Source organism: Phoxinus phoxinus (assembly GCF_949152265.1).
Source record: "Phoxinus phoxinus genome assembly, chromosome: 21".
Classification (NCBI taxonomy): Eukaryota; Metazoa; Chordata; class Actinopteri; order Cypriniformes; family Leuciscidae; genus Phoxinus; species Phoxinus phoxinus.
In genome coordinates this window covers 7,122,759-7,147,064 of record NC_136896.1, presented here as the reverse complement: position 1 = coordinate 7,147,064, position 24,306 = coordinate 7,122,759, and the positions used below count along the sequence as shown (strand labels likewise).

General features: G+C 39.7%; 1 protein-coding gene across 1 annotated transcript; it reads left to right on the top strand.

The window, feature by feature from the left end:
• Positions 1–800: 800 nt before the first annotated feature.
• Positions 801–21,023, top strand: hs3st3b1b (heparan sulfate (glucosamine) 3-O-sulfotransferase 3B1b). Its single transcript, XM_079594725.1, has 2 exons — positions 801–1,677; positions 18,022–21,023. Exons 1-2 carry the CDS (start codon positions 1,100–1,102, stop codon positions 18,638–18,640), a joined length of 1,197 nt encoding a protein of 398 aa, XP_079450851.1. The 5' UTR covers positions 801–1,099; the 3' UTR covers positions 18,641–21,023.
• Positions 21,024–24,306: the final 3,283 nt, after the last annotated feature.

The window sequence follows — 24,306 nt, the reverse complement described above, 5'->3', positions numbered from 1 at the left end:
TATAGCTATGGATGTATAACTAAAAAAAAAAAAAAAACATTTAAAAAAATATGTAGCTTACCCTATGTAGGCTATTTGTTCATTTTACGTTTGTTTGAACCAATTAAATATGTTTTAAATTGATTAACTAGTTGATATCAAATTTTGAGTAGATATAAAAGACGTAGGCCTATACGGTCCACTACACAGCAAATAAATAAATAAATAAATAAATGAATAAATAAATAAACATATTTTACTTAGTTGTTAAAAAAAATGATTATTGAGGTAGACATTTTACAAAAAAAAAAAATACTGTCATTGAAGCCTATGTCGTTTCATTCACTGAAAATTGTTTTTTTCAGGGTAATATGAAAAAATACAAATATATGCTCTATAAGCTACATATATCGACCTTGTGTCTTTTAATTAAATAGCCTATATGAATTAGGCCTATGCGTTTTTTAAAATGCTAAATTAATCAAACACATGCAGCCTATAGCTTGTACGAAAACTTTGTATGAAATTCCAAATCCTGATTCCTTTCTAAACCGTTCAAGTTGCGTAAAATGTGTAACTCTTTGGAAACTCCCAAAAACTGGAATAAAAGGATTCCGGTCTAATGTTGCTCTATCCAATAAGAGCGTTTAAGCGGCTCGCTACCAAGTGTCTGTCTAAAATCTCCGCCTATATCGCCCCCTGATTGGCTGGCATATTTAATCAACACCGCCTTTATTCAAATCAGTGCGCAGCGGTAGGCTGGCCCTGCTGTCAATCACACACATCAGCGCTGTATAAGCTCCACAGTCTCGGAAGCGCTCAGACACTCGAGGATGCGGCCGGGAGCAGCTTCTCCGGCTGGGAATCAAGTGCACCGGTCATTCTCATCAGTTTTCTCGTATTCTTTCGCAGAAATGAACGAGGACAGCAGACTAAAATCGCATTCCTAGATGTCCCCATCCACTTTGGGCTAGTTTATTTCACGTGTAAGGATTTTATTGTGAACTTCAATGGCGTTTAAAGACTCTTAAGAAGGATTCCCGAGCCTGGACCTGGACAGAACTGTACCTACCTGTCAATATGTCCAGCTGGAGTGTGATGGTCTGCATGCACAGGGCTTATGGAATATAGCCTGTTCTGTCACCATTTTTACGCGCTCTCCGTCAGTCCCGTGAAGAAGAAACTCGGGCTCCTCTTCATCATGCTGCTCCTCTGGGTCTACATGCTGTACTCCTGCGTGGGCTACTGTGCCACTATGCCACCAGGTTTAGTTGTGGACAATAATAACAATAATCGAGCGAAGGAGACGGCTTTCCTCGGGAAATATGCTGAGGCAGAAAGTGGCCGGCCGGACCTGATGATGTCCAAGCTCCTGTCCAGACCGCAGAGCGCGTGGACGGACGTGGAGTCAGATTATGATGAGCCTTCGGTCAGGAGAGCTCCCAGAGACTTCTCTAAAGATGAAGGGGACGTAGACCGAGCTGAGGAGTGGGACGACGGGCGGAGAGTTTCTTCGCTGTCAAGTTTCTCCAACGGCTCGGGCAACAAGAAGCTGCCTCAGGCGATCATCATCGGCGTGAAGAAGGGCGGGACGCGCGCGCTGCTGGAGTTTCTGCGCGTGCATCCAGATATTCGCGCGGTCGGAGCGGAGCCGCACTTCTTCGACCGTAACTATGACAACGGACTGGACTGGTACAGGTAAGAGCGTAAATAATAAATACACTAACTTATACGTCCTATAATACTCTCATTTACTTGTATTGTTTTTCAGTGAAGTAGGCTAAAGCATTGACGATTGACCTATCCAATAGCTTTTGGCCTTATTTATTATTCAGCAGGCTATTTCATGGATTTTAATTGAAGCCATTATTTGTGTGCTTATTTTAACCTTTCTTTTTTTTGTTGTTGCAATATTTATGTTGGCATAATTCCCACGAGAAACTTGAGCTGTAAATTACAAGCCCATTAAAATTTAACTTGAGTTTAATTGCTACATTTAAGTAGCCTACAATTATATCGACTAATCTACATGAATAAACTTGCCTCTTTTCGGTCAATTTGAATTTAGTTACTACGAAAATTCAGAGTTGAAAATCTGAAAACTTGTGAAATCGTTCATTAAAACTTAATAGACTATTGTGATGCGTAAAAATAGCGAAATACAGCTTTTTAATTCCTTCTATGAAATAAGAAATCCGAGATATTCAAAATTACAATTCTATCGAATAGGCTAGTCTACATACGGGTTTAGAATTCATAGGCTACATTGTTTATTTTATTTTCAAATCATGAGTTGCAATAGTTTGTCTTCTGCACGTTGCTTATCATTTGGCCTTATAAACAACATTAATTAAACATACATTTTTTTTTTTTTTGAAGAATGGATCTTGTCCTCCGTGATGGCCTTTTTGTAGGCTATCTGTCATTCATTGTGTAATTTTTCCCTTTGGCTTGATCTCAAACCTTCCTTTTAAAACACCAGAACCCCATGTTTCCTCGTTTTTCAAAGGAAATCAAACTAAATTATTATGTAAATTGATGTTCTATAGCCTATGATTTGCATTTAGCCATCTAGAAACGCAGAGTTGCAGTAGCGTATAGTTTTCAGATTCCAGTTCAAACATTTACTTTGGTTTCTCTGTTCCTGCTACTGTCGAACTGTCAGACTTGGAGTTTGGAGGGCTGACATTTTGAACACGGTCCTTTAAAAACACATGAATTCAGACGGATATTATTCAAATAAACACAATAGTTCGGTATGATACATTTTAGTGATTGTAATATCTTGAGAGATGACTTGTATCCGACCGCGTGATGACGCAGTGATCTCTGTCGGACACACTGGATCATTGCAGGTTATCGGAACTCTGCTTTCCGTCTTTTATAACTTTTCAAATCTTTTTTTTTTTTTTTACTCTGCATTTGTTTAAAATACAGAAACAACAGAATTAGAGCAAATATAATAGAATGTAAACCACTTAAATGGGAAAGTGAAGTTTAGTTGATGCCTCAGTTTCAACAAAATCAATTGCATTGCAGGTTTGGAAACTTTTTTCTTCTTCTGAAAACCCGTGGGTGGAAATGAATAAATTATGAACTGTCGATTTAAATTGTTGGATAAATAATGAGTTGCTGGGTGCAATAGCGTGACTACCTTAATCTTCGTTGCGCACGTGTAATGGCAGTCTATCAAGAGAAAAATTATAATTGAAGTAATTTGACAGCGGGATCAATAAAATTAATAGCTAGTGAATTAGTATTGTTAATAATGTGTTAAAGTCTGTTTAGTTCCATGCAGCTGTGTTTTTCTTTTTGGGTTGTTCTTACAAACGTAAAATTTGTTAAACATTTCGGCTTTTCTATTAAGAGTTTTCGGCTTTTCATTTCTATTAAGAGTTATTATGCATTGCTGTTTCTTTTCAGCTTTTTTGGGGGGGACGTTATTATTATTTGACCCATTTTGTTTTACCAACTGCCAGAACACAGTGAGAGCTCATAAATTCATTACACTCGCTGCAATTCACCCAGAACTCCAGACATTTGTTTTAGATCAACTTTTTTTTTGTTACTTATGTGTTGCAGTTATTTAAATGTGATGACATTTTGATGAACTATTTGTTAACATGTTCCACAGTAAAATGTAATGAAATAAATAGCTAAAGAGAGAAGGGGGGATTTATTGCCCCGGAGTCTGTCCCTGTTTACCCCAGACACCGAGCGGAAAGAAACCCTCAATAAGTTGATAAAACAGTCCTGGACTGCACGCCTGTCTCTCTAAATGGATTTGCAAAGGTTTGAGGGGGTGAAAGCCCAGTGCTTTTAAATATATGCAACATTTCAGGGCCCCTATAACAAAAAAACAGGACGGATGAAAGAATGGGCGTTGTAGTGAATGCTCGGTAGTCCAGCTTAGATGAAAAGGGAATTATATTCGTGCATGTTGAGAGAAAAAGATTTATTTGATTAATTATTTAAATGCGGGGCCTCACTTCAGTCTAATGCAAATTCAAGCCAAAAATCTTCAGATTCTTTAAACATGTCCTTCATTTTCAAACTGAATTGATTGCATGGATTATGCTATTAAGATTTTTAAAACACAAGTAGAAAAAGAAAATAAATTGGTCAGACCTGTTAGTTGCAACTTTGATTATTCCTAGTAAAGTTCTAAGTAATTCGAAACGAGTTTTTTTTTTTTTTTTCTAGAACGGTTGTTATTTAAAAAAAAGTTTTTATCCAACTTAGTTTTTTTTTTTAGCCTGGAAAAAGTGAAGTGTTCTGGTCAGTGGATGTGGTAATTGAATCCCGAGGATTTTCCTCTAAAATGCTTTTTTATCCTAATTTGTCCCTTTCAAAATTTTGAAAAATGACCTAAATTAAAAGCAGAGGCTTCACCAAGTTATATCGTTGATTGAAAGTAACTTTTCAAAAGCCTCTGTTGTTTAAAAATAAGCAATAAATTACATATAAAAATCCAGAAGATATAAACACTGGGTGTTGAAGGGTATAATGCTTGTGTTCCACCCGTACGAGAAAGTTTTCTGTCTCAAGTTTTACAGGATTCACATGCCATTGCAGCTGGTCTGAGTTGGACATGCGATGCCACAGCGAAATTCTATATCTGGCCACTGCTGTTTGGGCTGAAGATACAGGGCACAAACAAATGCAGACTTGCTTTTTTAACTTTTGCTCTCTGGCTTTATTTTGTCACGACGTCTCCATGTGACCTAATCTAAAACAGTGTTGGAGAGTTTGTCCAGACAGACCCTCTACGCTGACATGTCTGTTTGGTCCTTTCTTGTCTTTTTTAAAGAAGTGATATGTTCAAATTGTTACTTTCTTAGAATCGTCTCTCTCAAGGGACTGAACATGACTCTGATTCTCAGTTTTAGAGTGTCTAATACTTGAAGTGATTTGCTTTGTAATGGAAAAGATAGTTTATAGATCAGAAACCATGCATTGTAAAAGTAATCCTAGTGCATGGAAAGCATGCAAGTCATTTTTATAAGGTGGGTTTTACTGTAGTTTTTTTTTTTTATCTCTGTTTATCAGAACGTCGTGATTGACCTTTTTAGACCTTACTGTGCTACAGAGAGCCAGAGAAAGACATGGCAGATGAGCTTTTGTTCCTCAATACTGGTTAGACCTGTTCAGGCTGTTTTAGACTGTAAATATAGAGTAGGATTCACAGTCATTGAAGGATTATCTGCAGGCACTTCACATTTCGACTGTATATTTGTTATGCTCTTCTCTCAAGAACGTCTGGTCAATAGAGTTTATAACAAGTGCCAGTTTATTTGTAAGATATATTACAGTATGAATAGCTGGAGTCATAGTGGGTTGAATTGTTGGGTAATAACTTTGGCAATTCTCTTTTCGCAGTTTTCAGTTTCAACTGCTTTTCTGATTTGTGGGACCTTGCAAAATCTGATTTTTTTTTTTTCTTTTACAGTTTTTTTTTTTGCAGAGACTCTGATGATTTAATAAGCAGTTAAGTTAGCTTCTCAAAAATCCCACCCAGCCAGACAGACAGAGTCCCAACTGGAACGGTGAACGCTGTGGAGACCCTGGCGCTTTGTTTGACTTATTGTTACATCATTTTCAAATCTACCACAGCAGTTTTTTTTAGTTTTACTCTTCCTTATTGGTAGTCACCCTACAGTAAACCTAAACAGTCTTCATAGAACTGACAACATTTGGTCTGCGTTTCTAAGCATCTTTTCCAGTCTGTGTTTGAAGGTTAGTTTTAATTTCCTCTGCTAAAAAGCTATGCAGTAGGAAAATGCAGTTCTTTGGTGTTCACTCTTTAGTGTGCAATCCCCGAGTCCATCCTGAGATTAAGGGTGTGTGTTCTGAATAGCAGCCATTTAACAACATGGTCCGTAACTGCCGACCAACAAAAGGACAAGTGGAGCATTGTTCTGAGTGAAATGCTCCGCAGAAAACCCTGTTCCGCTATTGGTCCAGGGAACGTTCTCGGAAGCATGTCACTTGAAAGTCCTGAAGTGCTTGGAGGGCTACGACCCCCTGCCACCTTGTCCAGATGAGCACTTCCATCCGTGGAATGGCTAGTTCTGGATGGATGCCTCAGCTTTTGTACCCACACTCCATGGGGTGTTCACGCCACCGTGTAGGTGACCCATACGGACGCTGTGGCCAGTGACCCCCTCCTTCCTGCTTGTACAAAGCAAGAGACCGCATTGTCTAAGTGGTCCCGGATGAGATCAGACCCAAGTTTGGCCGTACATACAGGGTGTGTTTATAAACAGTGATCTGTAGTTGACGGCTAGGGCTGGGTATTGATACAGATATCCTCATTTGTTTTCACAAGCGCTCAATATAATTAGATCCCAATTCATTTGGGCATATTTCAGTTTTAATGTCTATTTTTGTTTTGCATATATATATAAAATCTGTTTAGCTAATGCTACATTTATACAGGTAAACTTCTAAATTGGTACATTACAAATGTTATCAATTTAAATGATCAATTTAAAATGAACAACAGAGCCTATATTATATTACTTATATTATATAGGTACTTTTAAATCTCATCTTAAAACTTGATTAATGGTTTCATTCAGTTGATTTATTATTTTTTGTTTTGTCAGTTTAAAAGAGTCATTTGTTTGTGAATCGGTGTACACTATTGTGTGCAGTCCATGAGGACAAATGTGTTTTCTTGCCACGCTGGCATGAGGTAAAAGATCATTCTAAGGATTTAGAAATCACCATTGTTCAAATGAAGATTGTGAATGATTGGAAAATCGTGTTCACCCTACTGTTTTTGACTTGTTGCAGTATGATTTGTGTGCAATATGATGGTTGGTGACTGCTGTAGCAGAAACTTATACCTTTATGCCTCAGATAAGCACAAAGAAATGACTCAAGCCAGCTTAGACCACGTGGGACTACATGTATTGATTAGTTTACGCTGTGGCGGGCACTGTGTGGTGTAGGGTTAAAGGTCTTTGTGGCTCTGGTTATCTACAAATCAGTTGAGCAACACTGTCTCTGTAAAGACCATCTGCACTGCAGGTGAGACCCGATAAACCGCTCATCCTTGCTGAACGCACACACTTTTGGGGGGTCTTTGGTTATTAGACCCCAAAACTGATGGGAATCAGTTCGTATCGTAAATATTTGTTTCAAATTATTATTATTTTGTCTTTTTACTTCTTTTTTTGTTGTTGTTGCCTGCAGTTAATTTGGTGACTGCTGTAAATTAAAACTATAAACTGATCCCAGGTCCCAAGATTAAGGAGCAGCATCCATGAAAGCTGTTCACTCTCATGGTAGAATAGACTTCCTCCACTCAGCTGGATCTCAACCTTGACCGGTCATCCATTCAGCAGTCAGCAGGTTGACATCGTCTATTGAGAGCCTGCGCAGAGCTGAGTGAGGACATTCAAAGGACTGCCTCCAAATGATGCTTTAGTGTTGGCTAAACTGCTCAGCATCCTTTAAACCACAGGATTACTCTGCTTTTGTGTTCGGCCTCAGCTTTGCAAATCATCTCTTACATTTCAGAGAAGTAGACCGCTTGCATTGCCTATTTCTCTCCGGCTTACCCTCTCTTCTTGGTCTCTTCATTTTTCCACACATTTTGTCTCTAATATTATTGTGTAATTGTAGAAGAGCTTATACAATGACCCTCTCGTACGTGTCTTCTCCCCTTGTATTCCATATTAGAGCCGGGCTCCACACCGAGCTCTGGTTCCCCCATCAGAGGCAGGGCTGTTGTAGGCATCAGTGCCCACATAAGGCCACCCCCAACTGGGTACACTGGTCAGCAAAGAGAGAAAGTGGGCCCCTACTTGAGCTGGCATGGCTTTACCAGTGGGGTAGACCAAGCAGGGAGGGTCTTAGTTTGGAGAAAGGGGCTTTCATTCATCAAATTACCACTGGCTAATTGTGAAAGGGATGGCCTGGGGAGAGACAGACAGCAGAGGCCCACTGTGGTGGTCTGCCATTGAGAAGCTATGGTCTCCTCCAGAGAAAAGCAAAATAACATGGCTGCCCTCAGCAGGAACCTCCCGCTGAAGGATAAAATCAAGGCAGACAGGAACTTGATGTCAAGCACTTGTGTTTCTACCCTCCTACTGAAATACCGTCTCTCATACACTCATACAAACACCCAACAGACAATAAGTGACCAATAAGGGAAGGGAGCTTGTTCATTCGACTTTTTTTTTCTCCTAGTATTGGGAAATTGTTACGTATACTTTCTCTGGTTGATTGGACAGCTAAAAACGAGGGATAAAGAGAAAAGTACAAGATAATAAAACCCTTCCCCTTTCACCTTTTATTTCAATGGTCTTTTGTGTACAGACCTACACTCTGTGCTTGCCTTGAATTGGACTTTAAACAAGGTGATAATTTGGATGTCGGATGTCAGAATAATGCTATCCCTTAGCCTTCAAAAAGTAAATGCTCGTCCATTGTTGGTAAATACACAGCATTTACAGGAGCCTGGGAGCTACAGCGCACGGCTGTCTGTATGGTCCGGTAATTGTTGGCCCATGTCTCCCACCAGGTCCATTTCCTCCCAAGTGTGCGATCATCAGAGCTCATTTTCTGAAAGTTTGACACCCCCCCAAGGAGGATGATTAGGAGTGAGAAAAGTGTAGAAAAGAACTTGATGTGATATAATATAAAAGCTGATCATAGATGAATATTTACTATGAGGCACTGTTTGTTTGTGTGTGTGTGTGTCTGTGTCTGTCTGTCTCTCTGTGGAAAAAAAAGTGAAAAGTAGAGGATCAGGCAGAAGTAGAGACCCCCTGAGGTTTCCATTAACCTCAGCGAGAAAAGAGCAGACAATTAAAGGAACGAACACACACACACACACACACACACTGCTGATGTGCCCAGAGGAGCACAGCATGAGCTGAGCTCCAGGGCAACAAAGCCAGTTTCTCCCCGTAGCCCAGGGACTGCCACTACTTTTGTCCTCACACTTTCTCTTGTTAGCCTTTTGCATTGTTTTCTTTCTCTCTCGCTCTTCTAAGAAACGGATCAGCTAGAGAATAAGAACTAGTAAAAGTCTGTATGTCATCTTTTTTTATGGTGATAATTTTACTTTTCCACATTGTGTCTATATATTATGTATTCTATGTATCTGCCAGTATTAGTTTTTCACTATTTTTTGATATTTGATATTCAATTATGTATGTTGATATTCCATATTTTCAAGTTTAGATTACCATTTCTGTCAGTTATTCTTTAAAAATGCGAACAATTTGACACTTAAATTTTAATAATTATCATAATTTTAATATTATTGCATCCCTAATTGCATCATTACTCTATAGTACTGTATGTTTTTTATATCATTCAGAAACCAATAGGGATATCATTAGTCAAATGAGGATTAGTAGGAAAAGATGTTGTACTCTTTGAAAACAACCCGAGTTATTGTGTCACTTTTTTTTCTTAGTTTCATAGCCCATTTCTCAAATGTCTCTTCAAATCTGCATTATGTGGTTGAATGGCTTGTTCTCTTGGCACATTGACTCCAGATCGTGTTTCTTGTGGGACTGTATGGCCTTCTGGAACACAGACAGCAGAGAGAATGGAAAGCAAAAACATTTGTCATCGTACTCGCAATACATCAACATGCCTGCTGAAATAGCAACCCCTGAAATCAAATTACACCTGTGACATCCGCACTCGGCTGATTACTTTCAGCAGAAGCGTTTGACAGTGATCTCTTTGTGCTTCACGCCAGTTATATTGTCTTCAGCGGGCGCTGAGATACCAGAGCGGACTGTAACTAGGCTATCATCCAAAAAACGTTCGCAGAGTTGCCTTAGGAGAGAGCTGTACACTCTTGTTAGTCTTCTTGTCTTATATGTGCAGTTTAATTGTCAGCTATGGTGCTATCACCACATAATTTTGCTAATTGTGGGTTAGCAATGAAGAATACCAGTCTGGAGGAATTTGTAAACCATTAACCCGGAGCGTCAAAGTAATGCAGCTGTGCTGTAAGCCTCTGATGTAACGGCATGACAGACTTGGAGGAAATTCCCAGCTCTTTAAAGCTCACCTGTTCAAAAGCTCCTCAGCTGGAGGAGACTGTGTGCCAAGCAAAACAGGATGTAATAGGTGCATGCATGTGTGTTCTTGTGTCTGAGCATGATGGCTTTGAAAAGTGGGGGGAAAAAGTCTTTTTGAAGTCGTCGTGCCAATTTTTCAACAATTCAGTGAGTGAGATATCCTATACTGTCAGATGAGATTATCTTTTTGGCATGCCAACAAGACTTTTTACTGTCCAACGTCATTCATAGTGAGTCAAAACATTTGCCAGTTAATTAAAACAAAAGGCAGATATAAATGATGCAACTTTATAAATTCTAATACATCATATATATACCCCCTGTCCCTAACTATTTAAAGACAGGCGCTTTGGTTTTGTAGCTTTGTTAATAGCCTTTATAGCTTGGTAAACAAGCTAAAACCTCATCATGGCTATAGTTACTCTAAACACCACTAACAGTCTAGAGACTCTTTGTGTCACTCAGTGGGAATGTAAATGAAGTGTGGGACTGAGTCCGTTAACACCCTCTACAAACACCCAAAGTAAACAAGCTTATCACTGCGGATTAGCAAGAGCAAGATAAACACTGGTACTGGCTTGATCACTGCTAATAACTCAAGGGTAGATTCAATGGGAAGGCTAGTGTTTGTGGAATTACTGCAAAAAGTCACTCAATACTAAATAGCTAATGTTCATATAGAACATGGAATTGTATGCATTAGGCAATTCAAAACATCCCCATTTATACTGTATTTAAATTGGGGTGTTTGGGATTGCCGAACTCAAAATGAATTAATTTGTTTATTTATTTATTTTTGTGCATGATTTCCACTTGTTACCACTTGAAAATACCGTTGGTTAAAATCAGCATAAAGCCTTACCATTTCTTGTTGTAAATACATTAAAGTAGCATGCAATTATCAACAAGGACCAGCAATACCAACGTAATAATACATAATAATAATAATATATATTTATATTATTATTTACAAAAGTAATAATTTAGCATACACTATCCAGCAAAAGGTGATGTTTTGGACAATATTAGCATTTATGTAAATGTAAGAAGACAAAAATAATGATAAATAAATAATAGCTATGATGGTTACTGGATTTAACTTGGGTATTAAATCCAGTTACCCTCAAGTTCAAAAGTCTAATATTGTCCAAAACATCACATTTTGCTGGATATTGTATGCTAAATTGTTACTTTTGTAAGTGATCAAACTTGTGATTTTCACCCGAAAGACGTTAAAATGGACAAAAAAACAAATCTCATAAATTGCATTGTAGATCAGAATATCATAGACACTTACTGTAGGATTGGACTCTTTTGACTTGGGCCAGGTGAGCAGGGATAAATTCATTATATTTTTAGATATGACCCTATTGTCACAGAATTTTTTTTTAGGTTTGACTGTAATATCACAGAAACACCTGTTCAATAGGTTCAAAGTAGCCAGTCCTACAAACATCTCTTCAGTACACGTTATAGCTCTGCAAAATGCACAACCTGAGTGAGAAAGAGAAAAGTGCACTTTATTACCCCGTCTCATCCCTACATCTTTTATTTAGAGCTGATGGCAGCCTCTTCTTGCGCAGCCTTGTCGCTAACACAGTAATTCCACTCAGCTGGCAGAACCGTAGGGCAGTAACTTAATGTGCTGCCCGGACAGCAGAAAACACATCCTACCCCTTGTTTTAAAGAGATTTTGGTAGGTGTTGAATGGCAGCAAATAACGCTGAAACGGAGTCTGGGCAGATTGCAACGTACAGAGCCCTGAGGTCTCTGTGATTTATGCATGTTCTGCCCTTCTCAGAGGCTGCTGTGGTTTTGAATGAGTTTGAGAGCGAGGGAGAGAAAGAAAAGAAGAAAGAAAATGGGCCTGAAATTGTGGTTGGCACAAGAAGAGCCTAGACCTCAGTATGATTGCTGAGTAGATACCCTCTCTCACGATACTCACTTTATGTCGAATGTCTTTATATATACAGCACTGCAGGGAGACATTAATATATTTTTCTGCCCTTGACACCCTAAAGCAGACCAGTCTTCCCAAAACCAAAGCCCGTTGCTCTGAGAGAGAAAATATACAGATTAAACATCTCAATGTTTCTCTTCAGTGTTGGGGGGCCAACTGTTCAGTTTTATGCAGATGTTTTTTGCTTCAAAAGCACCGATAACATAGTTTTCAGAAAGTCCAGCTCGGGCATAATAATTTAATGAAAAACTAGATCAGCATTAAGGTATAACCCTCTTTAGAGATGACTCTAAAGGAAGAGTGTGTCTAATCTCCAGAGAAAGGCAGGTCAGAAGTGTCTGCAATCCTCCCCGTTCCTTCATTATTTATCCATCAGAGCAGTCACTCCACGTGAGAGAGGCTTTCTCCGTCCATTGAATGTGGATCCAGTGACGTGATCCGTCAGCGAGAATGTCAGAAACTGAAGCTAAGACACACCAACACCTTAGACAGGCCTGACTGAGACGGTCATTTACACCTCTTTATGTTCATGTCAGGGTTACATGGCAAAGATCAGAGGCTGAGGAGAAACCTGAGGAAGAGCTAGACGGAGAACGAGAAAGGTTAGGTGAGGAAAGGTATAGCCGTTAGAAGCTGGGATATTCATAAAACCCTTTCGCATGTGCTATCTACTGACTCTTGGCTTCAGCGTTGCAGGTTAAGAGGAGATTTCTGGTCATTTTCACTAAGGAAACCAACCGTCAGGAGGCTTTAAGTGGCTGTGCACCTCTTAAAATATAGCGGTAACTTAAAGCTGCTACACACATGCTCATCCTGGCTCTGTCTCTCGCTATTTTTCTCTTTCTTTTCTCCCCTCGCCACCCCATTACCATTCTCTCGGTGCTTGTGCTATAAAACCCAGCTTTGCTCCATAGATTTACGGCTGCAGTTTTGCTCTGCGGTTAAATATAATGTCAAGGCTCCAGACTCCGCGGGGTGTATTTCAAAACTACAGCCTCGCTCAGGTCTCTATGACGACAAAGCACAGAAAATATTGTCTGTATGGAGCGACCTGGGAGGTGCCTGGATTTACCAGATGTAGCCAAACGGCCTCCGTTGAAGACAGAATCCATATTTCCCGGCTTGATCTCTAGACACGGGATAAAACTGACCCTGATCTCACAGAGTAATGTTCCAGTGGCCACTTGATGTCAGAATTAGCTGCTTCAAGTGTCAAACTAGTGCCTCAGAACTTTGAGAAGGTCAACAACACTATTGAGTCATAAGATGATTCAGCCCAAAGAGAGACAGTCAATTATCACTATCGGCTCAGTCTCACCCGTTCATGAAGTGGCAGTGGACTTTCTCCTAAACAAGCCCTCTGTTTCTTTTCTTGTAGTAGCCATCGTCTGTACATGTATGAATGGTCTGTTGTTTTTTCCATCCTCCACTTCTAATAGTCTAAAGTGCAAGGGGTAAGAGTGGCAAGGTCGGAAAGCTAGCGCTGTAGCCTTTGGTAGGGTGAAGTGTCACTCAAATGCTCAGATCCTTGAGACACTGGTAGTCTGGTGTTAGAACGCTGCAATCAATAGTCCGACTATGAAACCGAGTGTGTGAACTACTGGTTGCAGAACTTTTTGTCTTCTTACCCACATGCTGTTCCAAATTTTCCAGTTTTTTTTTCACACACAGAGAGACATCTGCTGTTCTTATGTCGTTATCATTTCAAACTTGCCTAGATAAATTCCTTTATGGTACTTTCATGGGGGATTTTTTTTTTTTTTTGCTCGAATCATCCATCCAGTATCACTGTCTTTGTATGAGCGGCACAAACATCCTGCTGAACTTCTTTTGTGCTCACTGAAAGTCATTTGATTATGACACTCTTTCGTTCTCATGCACAGGCAAACTCTCACACTACCATTCTGGCACAAGGACTGCCATTTTACATCATTGTAACTGCTTTGTGGCTCTGTACTTTATCTTTCTAGTATACCAAGCCCAAGCAGCTGAGCTGTTAAACTCATTGGCAATTAATTTAAGTTTATTTGACTGCTGAGACTTTATTACACTGCAGCTTACTCAAACAGCTCTTCAACTCACCGCCACTGCAACATGGGCGAGTTCTACACGCTTAGAGATGTCTATCAAAGATGCATGCACAGGTGTTCCAAGGTTGTATCTGTTTTGACTTGCTCTTCAAAACCAAAGTGCAGGTACGGCTGTGTTTCTCTGATCCCTCCAAGACTTTAAAGCCCTAAATATAAAACATGCTTCTAGTCTATATCAGTTTGCGTATTCAAAAGAAAAAAACGCACAGCAAAAGAATAAAAATGCTGGCCAGAATATAACCATAACAATGCCAGAGTTGAAAGACAGATATTCTACCATCCTTGTCACTTGAAAGCAATGAGATCATAGATAAAGCAGGCTTAGGGGGCTTTTTTTAGGGCTACTGTGTCTATCCTAAGCAAAACAGGCTCTTCTTAACAAATCAAATTCGACAGAAGACAAAAACATTGTTATAAAATCTCCCTTATGTGTCTTTTGTTCTCTCTTGTGCTTTTGTCTGTCATTTTCTCCCTTTGTCAGTTTATCTGCAGGATAAAAAGTCTTTCAACGTGGCCCTCAGGGCCATTCTGATCCTAAAAGAAAGCTAACTTTCTGATTTATCATTCTCTCCAGCTTAAACAAGTCTTCGATTGAACAAAGTTGATCCAGGACAGAGATGACCATCAGGCCATGTGCAGAATAGTCGTAGGAATGAATTACGACAGAAAACCCAAGAGGCTGGAGCAATCTTTGACCTTGCCTTATCACTTGAGAGGACTGACCCTTTTTATCAGTAGAATCATTTCGAGCACTCATATCCACTTTCTAATCCCTGTTTTAATAATTGATACGCAGCGTATCTTTACCTGCTCCAGTGGCAGCGTGTGCCGGCGAGGCACTTGAGGCACACGTTCGGCTCAAGAGCTCTCCACAGCCTCCTCTCGCCTCGCCCTGAGAGAGCTGGAGAAGTGCTTTCCACTCATCCTTCAATGGTCACCCTCCCCCTTTCCTCTCTGGCCTCTCCACGGCCCTTGCTCTTTCAGATCATTGAAGGACAATGCTCGGTTTTCAAAGAAAAGGGGAAAAAAGAGGGCCTCGGTGTCAAAGCATTGCCTGTTTGCTGGCGGAATGTCTAAAAAGAAGCACCTCATAAATCAAAACAGGCAAGAAAGGCTATTGTTCTTCCGAGAGCTTGCCTACTTGTCTCCCTCCCTCCCTTCCTCCCTTCTTCTTTTGCCAAAGTAAAAGAAGTGAGGTGAGGGGAACGTTGCAGGCTTTTAAGTTTTTGGTGTCTTGTAACTTTTTTCTCTCTCCCGCTTTTCTCGGCAGCTGTTTATCATTGTAGCTAGTAGTTTTGTCCTTTTGCGTCATGGGTAGCGGTTCACATTAGAAAGTAGGTCTGGGCTGCTTTTACACCAATTGCAAAGCATACTGGACTCCACATGTTTCACATGTGTATTTGAGTTTGAACACCAACCAAGCAAACCAAATTCTGATGTGCAACATCAAATGCACCTGTAATGTGAAAGCATCCTAAAGCTGCAGTTTACTCAGCATCATGCGTATTCTTTTATGACCTCAAGTTCAGGAAGATTAGCCTAATATTAGTAGTGGCATGTTTCTTTTTGGTGCTTTTTTTCTCCAAGTGTGTTTATATGTGTATGGAGGACCAAAACGGGGACCATTTTGAGGACCAGTTTATATATATTTACTTTATATATTTGTTGTTTGCAACTACACTTTGCGCACTTTGTATGTGTGACATTTGTGGGGGGTTTTTCTCCCCAGCACAGTAGTTGTGGGTGGTTCATTAAACAGTAAATGCCTGCGTTATCTCTCGCCTCATTAGCACCACACATGCACATATACAGCTGGTTTGCTCCTATTGTGCAATAATTAGTAAATAAACTTTTTTTTTTTTTTTAAACACACACACACTTGGAGGCTAAATATTAGTGAGCCAACATATTCATATTACCTCCATACTATAAATAAACAGTTAAACTGTGTAGATGAGGGTGTGAGTGCGTCATTGCATAAAAAGGCACTTACATAATCTATTTTCATTTCACAGAGATTAATGAGTTTTTTTTCCCTCTGTGTTCTTTCGCTCAAACTCTCACTCCAGTGTTCTGACAGAGCAGTAATCAAACTGATATTATCATAATTGGATCTGTGGCCTGCTCTTTAGAGAAGCCATGTAACCACACAAATCTGCCAACAGTTTTCCATCATATAAATCAACACGTTACCTCCTGCAGCCTTAGGTTGTTCTCGCTTTCTGAATTGAGCGCTGCCTGATTTTCACTTGCAAAATTAGGATTTTTCACACATAGAGTCAATTGTGTGATCTAGAAAAATCCTTTAGCGCAGAGAGTTGGTGCTTTGCAGGTGCTGTACAGCAAAAAAACAGCAGAATGCAGCAAAAAGCTAGGTCTACAGCAGCACCTGGTGCACACACATATCGTTTTGAAATTTATGTCCGCATTGAAACGCTCTCTATGGGTTTTGTTTATCATAACACCTCTCTCTGCTCTGGTGGTTAGGGGTTCTCACCTCTAACTAGTGAACTCCAGTGTTAAAAATAGTCTTTTACTCAAGACTGCCTAGAGATACAGAAGAACAAACTCTGATCCATTGAAGTGTCTGTGATATCCTTCAACAAATTGTTTGCAGACTCTTGAATTGCTCGTAGCCTCGTTTCCGCAGGGTGTAAACACGCAAAGCAGGATTACACTAGATGCTGACAGCGCACTTCACAATACAGCAGTAAATTAGCCCTGGTGCTAACAACAGGAGTCGATACTCCAGAGACAACAGCCCAACAAGAGCTTTATCTCTGTGCACACTGATACCCTAAAGAGGCTCATTCTGGGTCTGTTGACATCTAATTGTGGCTTGAAATTCACACTTTGTTATCTTTAGTTATCTATACCCATTAAGTTTGTTACTCTATTTTCTTTGGTTTGTTTCTCATCAAATATGTTTTATGCCTTGAAATTTCCAGTCAGTTTCCATATATTTTAACACGTCAATGTTTCTGAGAGCGTGTGCCAATGAAATGGGATCCATACCCCCATGTGTCCATCAAAGTCCTCTGTTATCGCCTCTTCCAGTATAATCCACTCTTCCTGATCGAGCAGGGTTGTGAAACCCAAGCCTGTTTGGCGTTAACATGCATGTTCACTTTTCATTTAAAAATGTCCCTTGATTGCGGTCCTGCATGTACCCTATCCATTTCACTCTGTAACTGCCTTAAGAGCTGCTTTCTCTCTATAAACAAGGCTGAAGAACTTTCATGTGGATTGTTTTTGCTTTGCTTAGTGTATGGTCATTTGCGTTAGCCCCCCTTTGAAGTATAAATCATTGTTTAGGTCTGGGTGGTCAGCAGTATAATACCATCGCTGAGGTCATACATAGAACACTATTGGAATCAGATTCAGAGTGGGCTTTAAAGCACAGTTGGCTATGCACTGAGTGGATTAACCAATTTGTACCAATTAGTAACCTTGTTTTGATGATGATTGTCTATCTGCTGGTCACCAAGTAGAGACAGACTGATAATCAAACATATGTTTTTTGTTGTTGTAGTCTGTATCTTGTTTTAAAAATGCAATATTGGTTGATCTATAGCTGTAGGCATAATCCGGAACATGATTTTAAGAGAGAACAAAGCCTAAAGATCTGCTGAATAACATTTCTCCAAAGCTTCTGAAAGATTTTGTATTATATTAGAAAGCCTTCGCTTTTAAGGAGCCATGCCATTTAACATGGTTTGTGCATCTGTGACGTTTGAATGCATGTTTTGTTTAGCAACCGATGCTAATCATATTTGACCCAGAATCATGGCCTTGAATTGGTTCATTGATTGAGGAGCACCACATGCTCCATCTGTTTTGATTGCATTATGCAAAGTTTTGTTTTCATTAGACCTCACTCTTAACCCTCTCTCCTTTCTCTCTCTCTCTCTCTCTCTCTCTCTCTCTCTCTCCATAGGGACCTGATGCCTAAGACCCTGGAGGGCCAGATCACCATGGAGAAAACACCAAGCTACTTTGTGACCCGCGAGGCTCCGGCCCGGATCTACGCCCTGTCCCGCGAAACCAAACTGATCGTGGTGGTCCGGGACCCCGTCACACGAGCCATCTCTGACTACACGCAGACACTCTCCAAGAAGCCTGACATTCCTACTTTTGAGAGCCTGACGTTCAAAAACAGGACTACAGGGTTGATCGACACCTCGTGGAGCGCCATTCAGATCGGCATCTACGCCAAACACCTGGACAACTGGCTGCAGTTCTTCCCCATGAGCCAGATCCTGTTCGTGAGCGGAGAGCGGCTGATCAGCGACCCGGCCGGAGAGCTGGGCCGCGTGCAGGACTTCTTGGGGCTCAAGAGGATCATCACAGACAAACACTTCTACTTCAACCAGACCAAGGGCTTCCCTTGTCTCAAAAAGGCCGAGGGCAGCAGCAAGCCCCATTGCCTGGGTAAAACCAAAGGGCGGACCCACCCAAACATTGACCCTGAGGTCGTGCAGAGACTTCGAGACTTCTACAGGCCTTTCAACATGAAGTTCTACCAGATGACTGGGCATAACTTTGGTTGGGATTAACCGTGAATGGAGGACCCGTTGTTTTCTTTCTTTTTCTGTGTATTTGAAATGGCAAAAAGACATTGAGATGATTGCTATATATATGTAAAATGTACAGAAATCTATTTTATAATAATTTATTTTTAATTTCTAAGCAATTAATTCACTAAGCTGCCTAACCATATTGTATATAACGTCTGGCCCAACTCTAGTCTCACCACCGACATTCCACGTTTTTGATTTGCTGTGCGTGTTTCCATTCACAATGAATTTAATGGTGCTTCCGAATTAGAAAATGGTTTGACAAACAAAAAAAAAAACAGTTTGTTACGGGTATCGTGCATTTACAAACCAATAGCGACATTTGCAATTCAGTCAGTTCTGAATGTCCATAATATGTACCTTTGCGACTGAGGGTAATGAACTATATTTCACTCTCTGACCGCATTTCGTGTTTCATTACACTCCATATTGGCCCAAGTCCTACTATGGTCAGCTGATAAGCAAGAGAGCTGATTCAATGTGTCCCTTTACTCAATAACATGACGATCAATAACCCTAATTGCTACTTACAGTGTCACTCATGTTTAGAGTCAACCGCTGGGCTTTCACTCGCAGGTTCCTGTAATAAATGACCAATCCATCGATGGCTAAATCGTATCTTGGACAACAGCAAGGCAGCATGTCGACATTATGTTAATCGCGTAACATATCTGAACTGATCGATTGGGTTTCTCCAGCCTCAGAAATGGCTTGCTGCCCTGTCTGAAAGGTTCAAAGGTCAAGACAGCATTGAAAGGAACTGGATTTGTTTAAAAAGCAAGAGCCAAATGACATGTCATGCGCCTCATAGATGGCAGGCCCGCATTTTGATTAAGAAGCTTTACCCAAATGTGACTCATACTAGAAAATAAACCCCATAACGTGAAGGGTAACGTTTCTTATTCATCCCATCGAAACGCGTTTTCCACTACATCTCAGTTCTCCTCTTCTTGCCAAATTTTAACAAGCTTGCATTGAGATGCCTCATTGTTCATCTTTTTCTCATGCAAGCCTCCATGTGCTTTTGTTTGTCTTTCTACTTGAAAGCGAGGAGAAACAGTCAGTCGCTCTTTATCTGTGAAATTCATCCCGTGACCGCTGAGATGGCGGCTGTCTCGAAGGCAAGATGAATGACCGTGCTTTAGTACAGCTCTGGTTACTGTTCATTTAGAGCACCTGATTCAGGATCAGCTCTCGATGTCAGGTTAAGGTGTAGGGTTTGAAGGGTGCATGGAGCCAACATTTCACTTTTTTTACGCCTCAGCTTTAACGTCAGGCTGAGATGCTGTACCTGGACCAGAATTCAACGGGTGAGGTCACCGGGAGGTTTTAAGGCAGAATATTGCATTACGAATGTACTGAAACTTTGCCTTTTTCACCCCTATTTAATATCCTGGAAAATGAAATGCAGAGGGACATGTTTGTCTAATTGTTTGTTTTTGGATGGATGCGTTTGAAAAGAAAACAAACAAAATGAAAGCGTTCTGTATCAGCTCACTGATTTTTGTTTTGTGTTACAACATGCTGTGCCTCGAACCAGTCCTGTGCTGTGATAAGCCAACTTCCTTTCGTTTAGAGATGAGATTGTAATATTTATCAGCTGTGAGAACACAGCCATACGATTCTTGTTGGCCTTCAAGTCTGAATTAGGCGGTGGAAGCTGAGGGAAATTTCCTAGGGCATTTTTCCTACTTTATTCAATTCATCAAGCAATCAAATGTTCTGAGGAGTCGAAAGAGAAACAATGTGAAATTTCTCCTCCAACTGTAATCAAATCATCAAAGCTTGTTTCTTGCATTCACATTTCATTTAAAAGCAAATCAGTTGGATTATGGAACTGGATACTGAATGGGGTCGAGCAAATTGTCATCAAATGCTCACCCATGGAGCCTCTTGTGATTTTTACCAGTGCAATTATTATTATTATTATTATGGTTCAGAAACAACTGTCCCAAGATGTCAAGGCATTTTCTGGGTAAAGTTTGTCACTGATTACATGTGAACTGCATATGAATTCTGATCTGTCGAAAGTTGTTGTGAGCAAAGTTTTATATCTTCGCTCATGGTCAGGCAGTGTGTGCTAATGCATCTGTTTAATGGTTGAGTTTTATTCAACTTCATAGAGATATCCAGATGTTAAAAAAATGTTTGTCTTACTCTGAGTATAACAGAAATAAATAGACTAGAAATGAGCTTTATGTACAAATGATGAGGAAGACATGTAAACCAAGTATTTTGTGGTATCAAAAATTAATTTTACACCATGAAAAAGAAAAATGAAACAGATGTTTCTAGATAATTAAATACTGAACATTCATACTTTTGCTTTGTATGAAGAATAAAATAAAATATATATTTTACCAAACTAATTGACTCTGTGTCTTGATTTGGATATTAAGTAATGTCTTTTTGTAGTGTAGACGAGATAGAAAAAATGCTATTATACTATATATGAGAATGTGTTTCTGACAGAATTTTATTTTTGGTTCCTTCTAAAAAAATATGTTTTGATTGGCATTTTACAATGTTGTTAGACTTACTGCAATTCTTAACCCTTTTTTTTTTTAAAGAAGTAACGTTTTTTTTAGGCACTTGACATTCAGTTTGTGTTTTTTTTATTATTATTTAATAAACCTATGTTAATTATACAATTATACATTATGCCAATTATATGTGGTTAATTGTGTCTATTTAAAATCTTTTTCATCACTGAAAGGTCATATGACGTCACCATATGACCCTTTTGAGCTCCCATCCACCCTTTCACTAAAATATAGGCCTCTATACAATCTATAAAAATCTATAATGAAGCAATCTAGACTATAAATCACAGGCTAGGTTGTTTAATTCTGATTCTGTCATAACTGAAAATAATTATATGTTCAGAAAGTGAGTCAAATATTGATTCAGTAACCGCTCTGATTCAGTCCAATAAAAGATTCATCAGAAGATTCATGAGTCATTCGTTTGTGACTCGGTCAACACTGGACTGGACAATCCATATGTTTGATTCACTAAACAGAACCGGCTCTTACGAGTCTTTCATTCGGGAATCGGACACCGATCGCTCTGTGTGTTTTTGATCCACTAAAATTAACAGATGAACGGGTAATAAGTGTTGTGTAAAACGGTAGGATAGATACTGTAATGCATCAAATTCATCAGAGATAAATTCACATTCAAAACACAGGTAAGTTAAGATACCATTTATTTTTCCTTAACGCTGAATATTCATTAAAGTTTTGGTTAATGGCTTGTTTTGTGATCCATTTTACGGTTTGACTTCGTTTTGTCGCTTAAATGTTGCTGCAACATTTTGTCCTGACGAACTGTATATTTTTCCTCAGCAACTGTGACTTTATTTATGGTTTGTTAGTTTGTAGCCAAATCTTTGTAGCCTACAGCATGGTTACTGTTGTTCTAAGATGTAGTTAATTACGCATTTGAAAGGACACAAACACACCTCTTAATAAGAAGAAGCTCAGGAAGTTGTTTTTAGCAGGCTGTAGCACCTAAAAAGCACTGCATGTTTTTGTAGTTTCTTTCCAAATGATTTGGGCAGCATCAAGTAGTTCAGCACCTAGTAGGCCCACAGCTTCTTTCTCCATATTGCCTCATAAATAGAAGAGACAGTCAGTGGATACATTCCTGTAGCCCACCCACTGACCCTCTAATGAAAGGAGATCTCTGTCCATGTACCTGTGGTGAGATCCACCAGCACACTGGTGTGTTTATTGCTGGTCAGAGCCACCAGCCTATCAAAAAAGACTGCAGTTCTACTTTTTTGGGCAGTGCAGTCTCTGGGGACAGGTGATTTGCACCTGGGGTAGAAAGTGTGGTGGAGCAGCATCTGCCATGGACACTAAAACCTTACAAAGCCCTATATGGGTCACCTGAGGATGTATGATGGATCTTTTGTGGTATGCTGGTGGTGCAGGTTGCCTCAAAAAATACTTTATTTCCAAAAAAGTTTGTCCTGGAATGTATGTGCCATATAGGTCATAGCTAGTAGCCAATAATCAGAGCAAATTATTCAGTCACATGACTTAAAATCTCATGACATTTATTTTCAACCTTCATTCGGACCATCTGTCTGAAATGATGTATGTCAGAAATTGAACTTGCATCTGTATACTGTATCCAGTGTTGACAGCGTTAGAGATTATAATGGGTTCTATTAACTTTTGATGCGACACTTGCCGGTGTACAGTAGGCAAGTGTCAGTTGTTTAAGTGACCGAACGCCAGTGGACGGGGCCTATTGTGCAATGATGTATTATTTGTTGATGTCTTGCTCTGGAGGTAGGCATATGCAAATGCATTTTCCTATGTCACGACACAGATCCCGCAAAAATATCGAAACAGACTGTTTGTGGAGCTTGATTAAATAGATGTTTTATTTATAATGAGGAAGATCTTTTAAAGTCGGCATGAAATCAAAATTGACCCTATTTACTTTGTTAGCGGATATTACTAATCTTGTGGTGAACATTTAATCCGTGCAAGTTAATACACGGAAACAAATTGTTTGCCGAAGTTATCTTTAATCAAAGTCTGAAAAGTTACTTCCGGGTCTGGAATGGCGTTCTTTTCTGATGACATAGGCTTGACTACTTGGGTTGGTTAATCGCTTAACCACTCCCCTCAAACCGTTACTCTGCTATGAGCAGAGATGGAGAGGAGGAGCGCTAAAGTAAAACTCTGCCCTCTGTTCAATATTCCGTTTCACTCGGAAATGCGTCACAACACTTGAGAAAAGTCGTTTGCAACTTCCGGTTCACGCAGACTTTAAGCTCTGAAACGTGCAGGATGTTTTAATGATAAAAAAGACCTTATGTGTCAAAAGATCAAGGCAAATTTGATTTCTCATGTCATGACCAATTTCATTTGTTTTCCTTGTATTCCTGTTTGTACCTAATAAAACGCATTTCCACCTCATGCAAGCATATATTTTTTATATGAATTTTGAAAATTGTCAAATTTGTGTCTTTGGTGATTCCTTTAAAAAACATTTATGCAATAATCCAAAAAAATTGCTATTGACACAAAAGGCCAACATGTTTTTACTGTGTTGTTCCTCCTTTGGCAATTTTCAATAGTTTAGGCTATTTAGCATCTAGGATGATAAAGGTCAAAGTAGTCATTATTTTTTTTGTGGTTGTTGATATCTCAAAAATTGCATAACATATGTGGATTGAAACCCAGCTTATGATACCCAAATGCTTGTATATAAAATTAAAAGTTTAAAGACATATCATTTTTTTTGTTTTAAGATTGTTTACAGACCCCTTTTTTATCAAATACTTGCCTATTTAGTTGTATCACATACTACTCTTTTCCCATAGTGACTGTTGTCATCGTCTGTGTTTTCAGCTCTTTTTCCACTCTAAGGGCCGGCTGACACTCTGTCGGGTTGACATGAACTGAAAACACAGCTGGCCCCGGGGACCCCCTATGGGGCTGAGGTGTTACCCGATCTTAGAGATCCTTGGCTGGAATAGAGCAAAGCTGAGCCTTGGGTGACTCCTCCGTTCTCCCGGGAGCGAAGCATTCTAGGGAACGGAGACGAGGACAAAAGCCATATGCTCTACTGTAAACAACAGGGAGACTGTGGCACACACGACAACACATCCATGTTGTTTTTGT